At 52.3% G+C, this 12104-nt stretch overlaps 4 protein-coding genes across 5 annotated transcripts; 2 read left to right on the forward strand and 2 right to left on the reverse strand.

The window, feature by feature from the left end:
* Positions 1-346: 346 nt before the first annotated feature.
* On the reverse strand, positions 347-4653 carry LOC108077770 (uncharacterized). Its single transcript, XM_017171262.3, has 7 exons — positions 4531-4653; positions 1990-4455; positions 1776-1929; positions 1589-1713; positions 1428-1530; positions 1071-1363; positions 347-1002 (listed from the first exon to the last, which is right to left on the reverse strand). The coding sequence occupies exons 2-7, from the start codon at positions 4215-4217 to the stop codon at positions 894-896; spliced, it is 3012 nt and encodes a 1003-aa protein (XP_017026751.1). The 5' UTR covers positions 4218-4455; positions 4531-4653; the 3' UTR covers positions 347-893.
* Positions 4654-4747: 94 nt separating this feature from the next.
* Lipt2 (Lipoyl(octanoyl) transferase 2) lies at positions 4748-5608 on the forward strand. Its single transcript, XM_017171265.3, has one exon. It carries the CDS (start codon positions 4839-4841, stop codon positions 5535-5537), a length of 699 nt encoding a protein of 232 aa, XP_017026754.1. The 5' UTR covers positions 4748-4838; the 3' UTR covers positions 5538-5608.
* On the reverse strand, positions 5592-7361 carry LOC108077771 (tRNA (guanine(10)-N2)-methyltransferase homolog). 2 transcript variants are annotated; one of them, XM_017171263.3, is made up of 3 exons: positions 7063-7359; positions 6213-7008; positions 5592-6145 (listed from the first exon to the last, which is right to left on the reverse strand). In XM_017171263.3, exons 1-3 carry the CDS (start codon positions 7189-7191, stop codon positions 5592-5594), a joined length of 1479 nt encoding a protein of 492 aa, XP_017026752.1. In that variant the 5' UTR covers positions 7192-7359. The 2 variants fall into 2 exon arrangements, with proteins under 2 accessions (XP_017026752.1, XP_017026753.1); XM_017171264.3 differs by having other exon boundaries at positions 5882-6145; positions 6209-7008; positions 7063-7361.
* Positions 7362-7708: 347 nt separating this feature from the next.
* Positions 7709-11811, forward strand: eIF3a (eukaryotic translation initiation factor 3 subunit a). The gene is made up of 4 exons (XM_017171288.3): positions 7709-7902; positions 7995-9079; positions 9139-11473; positions 11536-11811. The coding sequence occupies exons 1-4, from the start codon at positions 7854-7856 to the stop codon at positions 11583-11585; spliced, it is 3519 nt and encodes a 1172-aa protein (XP_017026777.1). The 5' UTR covers positions 7709-7853; the 3' UTR covers positions 11586-11811.
* Positions 11812-12104: the final 293 nt, after the last annotated feature.

The raw sequence follows: 12104 nt of genomic DNA on the forward strand, positions 1-12104 counted from the left end.
ACGCCATTAAAATGTAACGTAAAGAATGCTGATGCGAAAAATTTTAACACCCTTTTTTCGTTAAAATTCGAACATTTTAATTTCATGAAACAGTAAATTTATTATGTAGATTTTTAATCATTTTAAAAACTATTATAGAAAAGCTTTTCCGATTGAATTTGATCTTTTTTTGGCTTAGTTATGATAGATTTTTTGATTCGATGCCATAATCCTACGACAAACTGCAAGGCTATACAAATCGTGGCTTTCCAAAGTCTATATATCACATCAAGCACTTCCCCTTAATATATGTAAATCCCGAGCCCACTGTCAAACATTCTTTTTAATGGAATTTACAACAACTATATGCTTTCAATATTGTTTTATTAACATTAATGTTTATGTTTAATTTGGATGTTAGATTTTACACGTGTGCCGTCCGTCGCATTCGCCGAGGAGACGAACGTCTGGACGGGGAAATAGTATACTTAGAACTTAGAGCTAAACTTGTCTGCTACGAGCTAGGCGTTAAGCTGTCCATAAAGGGTAGGCAGAAGTAAGAGATAAAACATAGATGTAAATCTTAGTGGTATGCGATTGTACGATTCAATGTGACAAGTACAACAAATTCACAAAAATCTTTAAAGCAATATTGAAACTATACAGGGAAGTGTTTAATATGGCTTCAGAACTTGACAACTAAAGAGTCGGTGTTGCCTTTGTAAGTTAGTGGGTTTGCTGAAGAGTAGATGAGTGAGTGAGAGTGCCCAGGCTGCACTGTTGATGCTGCTGCTGCTGCTGGCGTGATTGCGTGGGAGTGAGTAAAAACCAAGCAGACGGCGGCGGCGCAAGGGCTGGATTACAACTGTATAGTAGAGATTTTAAAAACACTTAGTACTAGGCCCAGTGGGAGCTCAGTTGCGTCGTGTTCGCCGACGCGCATTTCCCGCAAATGTGTTCGGCGGAGAGCCTGGATGCTGGCGGCTGTACAAATTGTCCAAGAACTCGTGCAACGTAGCCTCGCTGAAAAGGGGGGAAAATATTTTGAATAAGAAGCAATGTAGCGATTTGTATTGCACTTCAAAGCTCACCTAACCCCGCTTACTCCGCCGCCAGGATGATGGACACCTCCCCGATCGTGATGTGGTTGCTGGGTCTGCTGGTGATGTTGCTGCTGCTGCTGCTGTTGTTGTTGTTGCTGCTGCTGCTGTTGCTGGGCACCGCGCACTATGCGATACTGAACCATATGGGAGTTTGGCTCCAAATGCGACAGAGCTCCTTTTTGGCAGTTGGCCCACTCGGTGATGTCATAAACCTTTCCGTCCATTAGAGCCAAATACTTCCACCGCAATCCCATCATGCTGGTCTCGGCCCAAATGTCGCCCTGCCCCAAGAAAAAACGAAAACTGCACTTACTGCATTTTTTTTTAGATATCCTGTGTACTTACATCCTTGGCTGAGTGTCGTATCTTGCAAGAGGCGCACTCCCGCGCTGCATAATGAGGACGTTCGGTTAGCTTGCGAGGATGTCGCTGCGCACAGGTGCTGCATCTGTTACATGATACTTGGAAAATAAAGTTTCCTCTTGGGTTAATAGCCACTAGTTTACCTTATAGTATTGGCTGCCTCAGCCATTTTGGTTTGCAGTTGGGAGAGCAGATCATGCAGCTCCGTCCAGGCCTTTTCAGCGTGCAGAGTCTCGGCGATGCTTTGGTCATAGATGAGGCGATTTTCCTATGTAAATCATAACATTTTGTTAGATAAGAAGTCACCTGGTCTATTGGTCACGTCCTTACCGGCTCTCCGATCAACTCAAAGGCCCGCTGCAGAACCTTGAAAGCCTCCTCGGCCCCTGCTTGTTTGTTTTTGTCGGGATGTACGAGCACGGCTATCTTCTTGTAATGCTTACGTATCTGCTCTTGCGAGCTATCCGGTGGGACTCCAAGGATACTAAAGCGAGGACAGGACATCAATAAAACAACCATCGATTTATTGCATGATCACTCTCACCTGTAAGCATCCTTGCCCTTACAATTCAGCAACGAATACATTGCCTCTTCGCCCGTTTGCGGCAGGCGTCCAGTTTTAAAAGATTCCGATGTGGGTTCGGGCGGTTTCCGATTGTAGAAACGTCGCCAAACTGCCCAGCGCGAGTTCTTGGCAAAGCGCGCATCGAAGCGTCGCCAGTAGGTCCGCCACCAGATGCTAGGCTTTCCAGAGTTCTGCTTTAGTTCCCGGTGCAGCTGCCGTGCATAGGCCAGCCCGGCCACATAGGCCAGTGTCAGCCGCTCGTACGCCATGCTGAAGCCGAGAACAACGATATCGTAGACCAAATAAAACAGCCATGTCAACAATTTGAGGGTGTAGATCCACCAGGTGTGCAAAATGCGCTTGGCCAGTTCGTAGTTTCGGTTGCTGGCAAAACTGCTAGCATGCGTGGGCGAGTTTGAGGAGGAGTAGGCGTTGCTGCGGTTGCGCTTCGAGGAGTAGGAGTATCCGGAACTGTTATTCGAGTTAAGGTTCACATTCGAGGAGGAATACCGCTTGGAGGAGGAGGAACTAACGTTGTTGTTGTTGCTTGAGTTATTGTTGGAATTGGCGCTGGTCGAATTCGAGTGATTTGCATTAAAGTTTCCCTTATTGCCGCCTGGCTTACGGGTTGCGGTGCTGGAATTGCTAGCCGCAGTTGTACTTCCACTCCCGTTGCTCTGATTCTGCACGCCGCTGTGGGACGGTATAGACGCGGATGTGGTTTTTTGCTCAGAAGCCTTGAGGTTGTTGGTGATGGTACTGTTGCCAGTCTTCGGCTGTAAAACTCGCTTCTTCTCCGGATTGCTCGGTTTAGTGGTCTTCATCTGCGTCTGTACTGTCGTCTGCTGCTGCAGTGGCTGAGTCTGGGGCTGCTGATGCTTCGGCGCCGCCACCTGGCTGGACTGACCTCGCTTCTTCCCCCGGCCGCCGTGCGCATGACCAATGCTGGCGGCCACCGAGGCAGTCTCCTTGGCATCGTGCATCGGTGAGCGTTTCGCCGAACGCATCTCCCGGTTCCCATTGCCATCTTCCTTACCCTGACGCCTCTGCGGCTGACTGATGTAGTCCACTCCGTTGCCAGGACGTATTTCTCCGCCCGCCCCGCTGCTCGCCTTTGTGCCCTTGCTGAGCACATCCGAGTACGACATGGGCATGGGCTTAACCTCTGCCACTATGCGCTTCTTGCCCTCGGGCTGGCCGGGCACTGCGACGGACGACTTGTTGATGGCAGTTGGCGAGACACTGGCAGTGGCCAAGGGCAGTTTTAGGGGCTTCGCCGGTTTCGTTGGCACTGGCAATGGACTGACGGTCTGAGTTAGTGTCTCCGGTGGCTGCTGTTGCTGAACCTGCGATCCTGACTGCTGTGCCAGTCGAGGTTGTTGGGCTGCCGAGTGCTCGGCCTGGCTCACGGCGTTCTCCTGGGCCTTGTCCCCGAACTGTATGTAGCTTCCGCCTGTCAAATTGGGCGACCAGTTGTTCACCAGATTGTTAATCAGCAGATTGGCACTGCTTGGCGATTGAAGGACTTGCGTGGCAGCCTGGGCTTGTGTCTGCTGGGTTTGAGCCTGCGGCTGTGTTTGCGGCTGGGGCTGCGGCACAGGCTGGCTGGCACCCACAACATTCACCTCCGGTTTCGGCAACAGAGGATTGGCGGCAAACAACTCGTAAAGCGGTGTCGGCTGCGGTGGCGTCGGCGGTTGGACCTGGTGGTGGTGCGGCGGCGGCGGCTGCTGCTGCTGATGGTGGTGATTTAGCGAGGCCATGTTGATATGCGTGAACAGCGGAGCGCTGGCCTCGCTGACCTGATTCTCCGGGCAGTGATAGACCTTCAGGAAGTTCCCATGGCCCACGGGCAGCACTGAGTAGGTCTCGGGCTGGGCAGCCTGTCCCGAGTACGCCAGATTGTACAGGTACTCGTTATACATGTGTGGCTGCGCCTGTTGCGGCTGAAGGTGGGGCGGAAACTGGGCGGCAGCCAAGTGAGGCGGCGGTGCTGACCACATCATAGGCGCGGGCGCCTGTCCGTGTTGCTGCTGCTGCTGCTGCTGGTGGAGCAGGAAGTTCTGGTTTTGGTGCTGTTGCTGCTGTTGGTGGGCCAAGAAGTTGGCCATCTCCTCGGTGTGGGCAAGGACGTGATAAGGGGTTCCACCACTGCCATTGCTCCCGCCTCCGATCTCATCGCCGCGCTCGTCCTGACGTGTCGCCATGTTCCGCGTCGCGGACGCAGAAGCGTGCTCTCCGGCCCTGCTTTTTTCACGCACTCGCTCCGCGCTCTCCTATTGGAATTTCATGCGTCCCTCATGTGTCCCCCGCCTGACGCGACTCCCACGGCCTGTTGCAATCCCAGCGAGCTGCGGCGTGCGGTGGGTCATCCAAGGATTCGTACCCTGTGGTTGCGTGCCACTCCTGCGCCGTCTTTTTCGCGAAACTCTGAAATAATCCGCGCTGCGTGCGTGTGTGAATATATTTTTTTATTGCAAACGTGAAATGTGGCAAGAAGAAGAGGCCCGTTGCCATTACCATCAGAATCGCGAACCCTCGTGACTGTCAGTTGCGAATCGCAATCGTAAACAAAACACCGATTGATGAAAATCAACAGAAAAATAAATATTTCTTGTCGAGACGGGCAAGGTTACTAGGTTGAATATAAAAAAATGTACTAGTATTTCGTATTATTTCCAATAAGAACTATAATTGGATTGTAAAATTAAACGATATACCGATATCATCTATCGATACTCCGATATCACATGCTGTGGCTGCATCCCTGGTTAAAATGGAAAATAAACTTTAAACCAGCAACTAAATGTTTTTTAATCAATTAAAACATGTCTCTGAGCCGACCGTTGGTCACGGTGGTGCGGGCCGGACGCCATAGCTACGCGGCGGGACTCCAGCTGCAACAGCACCTAGCGAAATCATCCCAAAAACTGGATGTGCCTGCCGAGTTTCGCAATTACCTTGTCCTGCAAGAGCACGATCCTGTCTACACGATCGGGGTGCGAACCAAGGACTACACGGCGGCGGACGAGGAGCGCCTGCGTCGGCTGGGAGCCGATTTCCACCGCACGGATCGCGGCGGCCTTATCACATTTCACGGACCCGGCCAGCTGGTGGCCTATCCCATCCTGCATCTACGGCAGTTTAATGGCGGCATGCGTTGGTATGTGGCCACGCTGGAGCGCATGGTGATCGAGACCTGTCGACAGCTGGGCCTTCCGAACGCCACCACCACCCAGGACACGGGCATTTGGGTGGGAGACCGCAAGATATGTGCCATCGGCGTCCACGGCTCCCGTTACGTCACCAGCCACGGCATCGGCCTAAATTGCTGCACAGATATGGCCTGGTTCGAGCATATTGTGCCGTGCGGAATTGAAGGGAAGGGTGTGACCTCGCTCAGCCTGGAACTCGGAAGGCAGGTCTCTATCCAGGAAGCTAGTACGGCATTTCTCAGCAGTTTTGCCAAAGTTTTTGAGTGTCGCCTTGGGGAACAAGCAGAGGCAATAATGCAAGATTTAAACTGACAATGATTTGTAGGTAAAATTAACGATTAAATTACTTTTAGATCATTTTACTAGTCACGTTAAGCCTGTAAATCGCGCCTTGTTTAACTCGCATTTCTGGGATCGGCCATCTGAAGGCAGCTTTCCACGCAGTTCCATCTCCAGACGGCCTTGCTCGCGCTGTTCAGCCTTCCGCATCCGACGCTCCTTCCTCGACTCCAGAGCATTGTTGAAGTAGCGTTCCCGGAAGTCTTCCGAGGGCGTGGGCACTTGAGTTGAACCGATTGACGCGGGGTTCAGCGCACTGTACTCTGAGCACTTTTCATAAGTGAGCAGTCGGCGTGAAGTGTTGCCCGTCAAAGGCTGCTCAGAGTTCGCCACCAGCTGCAGATACTGGTGCTGCGGCAGCATCTTTGGGTCGTAATCTTCGCGATGAAAGGGAAGCCAGCACACAAGGCGTCCTCCCAATTTCAAATGCCTTGCGGCGAACTCTAGCAGGTCACCGTACAGATTCTGCAGCGAATAGTGCGAGGTGGACGGATAGTGGACCATGTCGTCGGTTCGAGCGATATCCTTTGGACTCCTTTTCGTTTCCACCTTTTCCGTGGCCTCTCTTATTCCGTATGGAGCTGAAAGAATCGAACAAAAAAGATATACATACATGGTTATGGATAATGATTATTGTTGTCTACCTACGATCGGTTATGATGCTGTCAAACGAGATCCGAGGATGCCAGAGGGGATTCGAGAAGTCCGCCACAACCACATCCATGTAGCGGTCAGCGCATCCGTACTGCAGCAGGTTTGCCCGAATGCTCTCGTCCTTCTCGCGGACCTTTTGGGTAATACGGCTCGGACGGCAGCGGGCATGCACCATCATGTAGTCGATGTCGGCTCCCAGGACGTACCCACCCCACTTGGCGGCGCTGACCAGCAGGGAACCTGTTCCGACGAAGGGATCAAATACGAGATCGCCTTCTCGCACCATCGCCTGGTTGGCCATCAGCAGGCTTAGCTGTGCATCCATGCTTGTATTCCCGATGAACTTTCGCTGTTTCAGAGAGAGTTCCTTTATTAAATTCCGCTGTCCAGTCGCCAGGAGCCGACCAAACAGAATGTCATCGGGCTCCTCTGGCACCGCAGTGGGATCCAAGCCCCAGAACTCGATGTACCACCACTCCACCTGGGGACTTTTTAGGTTCACCGGGCCCTCGATTGGCAGGTAATCCATAGTCTCAATCTTTTCGATTTTTTCTCGTTGACTAAAGTGCTTGTTGTAGGTCTCCACGGTGATCTTAAAGCTGGTGTCCTGTCGGAAGTACTTAGCCAGCTCGTTCCGGTTCGCATCAACGTGGGCACGAAGCCGCTCGTGAAACTCGGGCAGCTTTCTGGAGTGGGCGTACAGCTCGAACATGGCACGCAGGGCCACGGATCGGGATGCGTACAGCATGGCGGTTTCCACGTTGGGGAATTCTACCACCCAAAACGGTTTCTGCGAAGTTGAAGTTGGTTAGCTGCACGGATATACTTATTTCGTGGGACATACCAAAGTCTGTTCGGTCAGCCGTCGAAACTGAAGGCCAAACATCTTAACGATCGACTCGAACTCGGAAATTCGAAAGTCAACGTGCTCCTGGGCGAACCACAGGATGTACTTTCTCCATAAACTCGCCATGCCAAGGCTTTAAACGGACTGTTCCTTCCTTTGGATGGACAGTGGCTGGAGGTTAAGCTTGCGGTTAAAATTGACACCTGTTTCTTAATGTTAAATTAAGCGATTTAATTCACAAACGGGTCATTTTATTCTTTAAGTTTATGGATTACTTCGTGGTTTCGTTCATAATTTGTATCGATATATCGATAGATTAGTTATTTATTTTTGAATTGAAAACAAAAAATATTTATTTATTGTTATTATTGTTCCTTTTTGTTTATAATCTATCTTGCTATCTCGTTTGTAATTTGGGTTTAACAATCTCATCAGGACGAATAGGATTTCCCCAAAATTAAAGTACAAATATGTTAAATATTCTTTTATTTGTATTTCTAAAGATAGATTCTGGGCAATAATAATAATAATAACACCTTTAAAAACCAACAATATTCGTATTTCATAATACCGATAGTTTGGGCCCCAAACAATCGATATATCGGCAGGGCCATCGGTGTTTTGACAACTCTGCCGTCAACTCGGCCATTTTGAATAAATATCGTAGGCACACGTAGGCGAGCCGAAGATTTTTTATAATTTTCCGCTGCTGCAGGCCTCATAAGCGCCCAGAGCAAGTAACAAAATCTACTTAAAGTGCCGGTGCATAGCAATCCAAGCAATTGAACATGGCTCGTTACACGCAACGTCCGGAAAACGCTCTGAAGAGGGCCAATGGTGAGTGTGCTGAAAATTTTCCATGCGGTTGCCGAAGAGAGCGGCCCGCTTTGCTCTCTTTCTCTGACCGCGACTCTCTCTTTTGTTCGCAGAATTCATCGAGGTGGGAAAGCCCCTGCGGGCGCTGGACACCCTCCAGGAGGTGTTCCGCAACAAGCGCTGGAACTATGCCTACTCGGAGTCGGTCATTGAGCCGCTCATGTTCAAGTACCTGGAGCTGTGCGTGGAGCTCAAGAAGTCGCACATCGCCAAGGAGGGCCTCTTCCAGTACCGCAACATGTTCCAGCTGGTGAACGTTAACTCGTTGGAGAACGTGATCCGCGGCTACCTTAAGATGGCCGAGGCGCACACCGAGGCCGCCCAGGCCCAATCCTCCGCGGCTGTGGCCGTTTTGGAGCTGGATGACTTGGACAACATCGCCACGCCCGAGAGCATTCTGATGAGCGCCGTATGCGGCGAGGACGCCCAGGACCGCTCCGACCGCACCATCCTGCTGCCGTGGGTGAAGTTCCTGTGGGAGTCGTACTGCCAGTGCCTGGAGCTGCTCCGCGTGAACACGCACTGCGAGGCCCTGTACCACGACATTGCCCGCATGGCGTTCCAGTTTTGCCTGAAGTATAACCGCAAGAGCGAGTTCCGGCGGCTGTGCGACAAACTGCGCAAGCACTTGGAGGACATCTGCAAGAGCAGCAACCAAACCACTGGCGTTTCGATCAACAAGGTGGAGACACAGCAACTGTGCCTGGACACCAGGCTGTACCTGCTCGACTCGGCCATTCAGATGGAGTTGTGGCAGGAGGCCTACAAGGCGATCGAGGACATCCACGGCCTGATGGCCTTGTCCAAGAAGACGCCCGTGCCCAAGACCATGGCCAACTACTACCAGAAGCTGGCGATGGTCTTCAGCAAGGCGGGCAACCAGCTCTTCCATGCTGCAGCCTTGCTGAAGCTCTTCCAACTGACGCGCGAGCTGAAGAAGAACCTGACTAAGGAGGACCTGCAGCGCATGGCTGCCCACGTTCTTCTGGCCACTCTTTCTATTCCGCTGCCGTCGGCCCATCCGGAGTTCGACAGGTTCATCGAGGCGGACAAGAGCCCACTGGAGAAGGCGCAGAAGCTAGCTGTGCTCCTCGGTCTGCCTCAGCCGCCCACTCGAGTGTCTCTTATCCGCGAAGTGGTAAGTACCAAACTACAAGAAGACCAACCCAAAGTAACTAATCAATGTAACTTCTCCAGGTGCGCTTGAACGTGCCGCAACTAGTTTCGGAGGACTTCCGCAACCTGTACAACTGGCTGGAAGTAGACTTCAACCCCTTGAACCTGTGCAAGCGCATTCAGTCTATTGTGGACATCATTGAGAGCGGGTCGCCCGAGAACAATCTGCTGACCGCCTACATCCAGTCGCTGAAGGACGTGACCATCATGCGTCTGATTCGCCAGATCTCTCAGGTGTACGAGAGCATCCAGTTCAAGCGCCTGCTGGAGCTGGCTAGCTTCTGCAATATCTTTGAGCTGGAGAAGCTGCTGGTTGAGTCTGTGCGCCACAACGACATGCAGATCCGCATCGACCACCAGAAGAACAGCATCTACTTCGGCACTGATCTGACTGAGAGCCAACGTGAGTATCGGCCCGATGGACCAGCTCTGCAGTCCATGCCCTCTGAGCAAATCCGCTCCCAGCTGGTCAACATGTCCACCGTGCTGACTCGCGCCGTCTCCATCGTTTATCCGAACCGGGAGCGTGATCAGCGCGCCAAGCTGCGTACCCAGATGGTGCACCACTACCACGAGATCAAGGACCGTGAGCACCAGCGCATTCTCCAGCGGCAGAAGATTATCGAGGATCGCAAGGAGTATATCGAGAAGCAGAACAATGCGCGCGAGGAAGAGGAGGCCCGCCGCCAAGAGGAAGAGTCTCGCAAGGCCAAGCTGGCTGAGCAGAAGCGCCTGGAGAAGGAGCAGGAGGAGCGGGAACTCAAGCGTCACCAGAACGAGATTCAAGCCATTCGCGAGAAGAGTCTCAAGGAGAAGGTGCAGCAAATCTCGCAGACCGCCCATGGCAAGAAGATGCTCTCCAAGCTGGACGAGGAAGGCATCAAGAAGTTGGATGCCGAGCAGATCGCCAAGCGCGAAAGTGAAGAGCTGCAGCGCGAGGCCAAGGAACTGCAGTCTAAGCTCAAGTCACAGGAGAAGAAGGTTGACTACTTCGAGCGGGCCAAGCGTTTGGAGGAGATTCCGTTGTTCGAAAAGTACTTGGCTGAAAAGCAGGTTAAGGACAAGGAGTTCTGGGAGGCCACTGAGAAGACGCGCATCGAAAATGCGATCGCCGAACGCAAGGACGCCGTTAGCCAGCAGGAGCGTCTCAAGCGCATGTATCCCGATCGTGATGAATACCTTGAGGCCCTCAAGAAGGAGCGTGCTTCCCTCTACGTCGAGAAGCTCAAAAAGTTCGAGATTGCCCTGGAGGCGGAGCGCAAGAAGCGTCTGGCCGAACGAGTTATTCGTCGCCGCGAGGAGCGTCGTCAAGCTTTCCTCCGCGAAAAGGAGGAGGAGCGCCTCCGCAAGGAGGAGGAAATTCGCTTGGCACAGGCGGCCGAGGAGCGTGCCGCTGCGGAGGCCCGCCGTCTGGAGCGTGAGGCCGAGGACGAGAAGCGTCGTGCTCAGTACGAGAAGCAACGCGCCAAGGAAGAGGAGGCAGAGCGGAAGATCAAAGAGGACCGCGACCGTCTGGCCCGAGAGGTGGCCGTGGAGCGTGAGCGCAGCGAAAAGGAGCGCGACACCTGGCGTCCACGAGGCGGTGACCGGCCAAGCGCCCCTGCCGGCGGAGCCGGAGAGTGGCGCCGTGCTGCACCCGCACCCAGCGATCGCAACGAACGCGGAGGAGAACGCACAGAGCGCGGAGGTGATCGTATCGAGCGCGGAGGTGATCGTATCGAACGCGGAGGAGAACGTACAGAGCGCGGAGGGGATCGTATTGAGCGTGGAGGGGATCGTATGGAGCGTGGGGGAGACCGAGGTGAGCGTGGAGGAGAACGCATGGACCGCGGAGGGGAACGAGACCGCAAGGAGAACGAGGGAGCGGACTCTTCCTGGCGTGTGCGACGAGAACCCGACTCTCAGCGTTCTGCTCCACCCAAGGACACGAGCGGTGCACCTCAGTCGCGCGATGACAAGTGGCGTCGTGGTGGAGACCGTGATCGTGACTTCCGCAACGACGGCCCACGCCGTGACCGAGATGATGATCGTGATCGCGGTGGCTTCCGTCGCAACGATGGACCGCGTCGCACCGATGAGGCACGTGGCGAGACCGGTGGTAACTGGCGCGATGCTCCACGTCAGAGTGATCGGGACAACCGTCGTCCTGCTGGCGACAGACGTGATGCTGGCCGTGACGGACGTGATGCCGGACGTGATGCCGGGCGTGATGGCCGTGATGGACGCGAAGTACGCGGCGATTTGCGCGGCCCTGCTCCCAAGGAAGCTGGCAGTGGTGGTGGCGGCAACTGGCGTACTGCTCCCGGCCCCCGAGAAGAAAAACCTGCCCCCAAGCGAGATCAGCCTCAAGACAAGGGTGAGTAGACTTAACTAGGTCTTAAAGAGGTGTATTTATATTAAATGTTCCATTTCTTCCAGAAAACAAAGCTGCCGATGATGGCGAATGGACCAGCGTCAAGCGTCGTTAAACTGTTCTCCCGTGTCCTGGCGTCCTAATACGTAGTTGTCCCGCATTTTCCGTATATACACAACATATTAATCTTAAAACGTTTTTCATTTTGTACTTTATTGGAATAGAGTCAGGTGGCTCCGTATATCACATCTACCCAATGCTTGTGCCAGAGTAGGTCGGCGGTCAGTCCGCTGCTCATTAAAGTACTTTCGAATAAAATAACCATGTTCTAACTAATCAAATGTTTCACTTACTCTTTTCGGTTAGGGGCTGTTTATCAATTAATCCCTAATTGGTTTTTCTGCCAAAAAAAAAAATTAAAGATTAACTCTAACGTGAGACTGACCAAGTATACATACTTATGGGGTTAGTATAAACCTATTGAAACACTTGACATTTTAATGTTATGAATACACCCTTGCAGAGTATATATCAGCATTAACAGGCGAATCTTTCTAGATACATATGTTGGGAAAAATCCAAATAAAAAAAAAATTTTTTTTTAATATTCAATATCAACTAACAAATAAAATCT

Source organism: Drosophila kikkawai, chromosome 3R, assembly GCF_030179895.1.
Source record: "Drosophila kikkawai strain 14028-0561.14 chromosome 3R, DkikHiC1v2, whole genome shotgun sequence".
Taxonomy (NCBI): Eukaryota; Metazoa; Arthropoda; class Insecta; order Diptera; family Drosophilidae; genus Drosophila; species Drosophila kikkawai.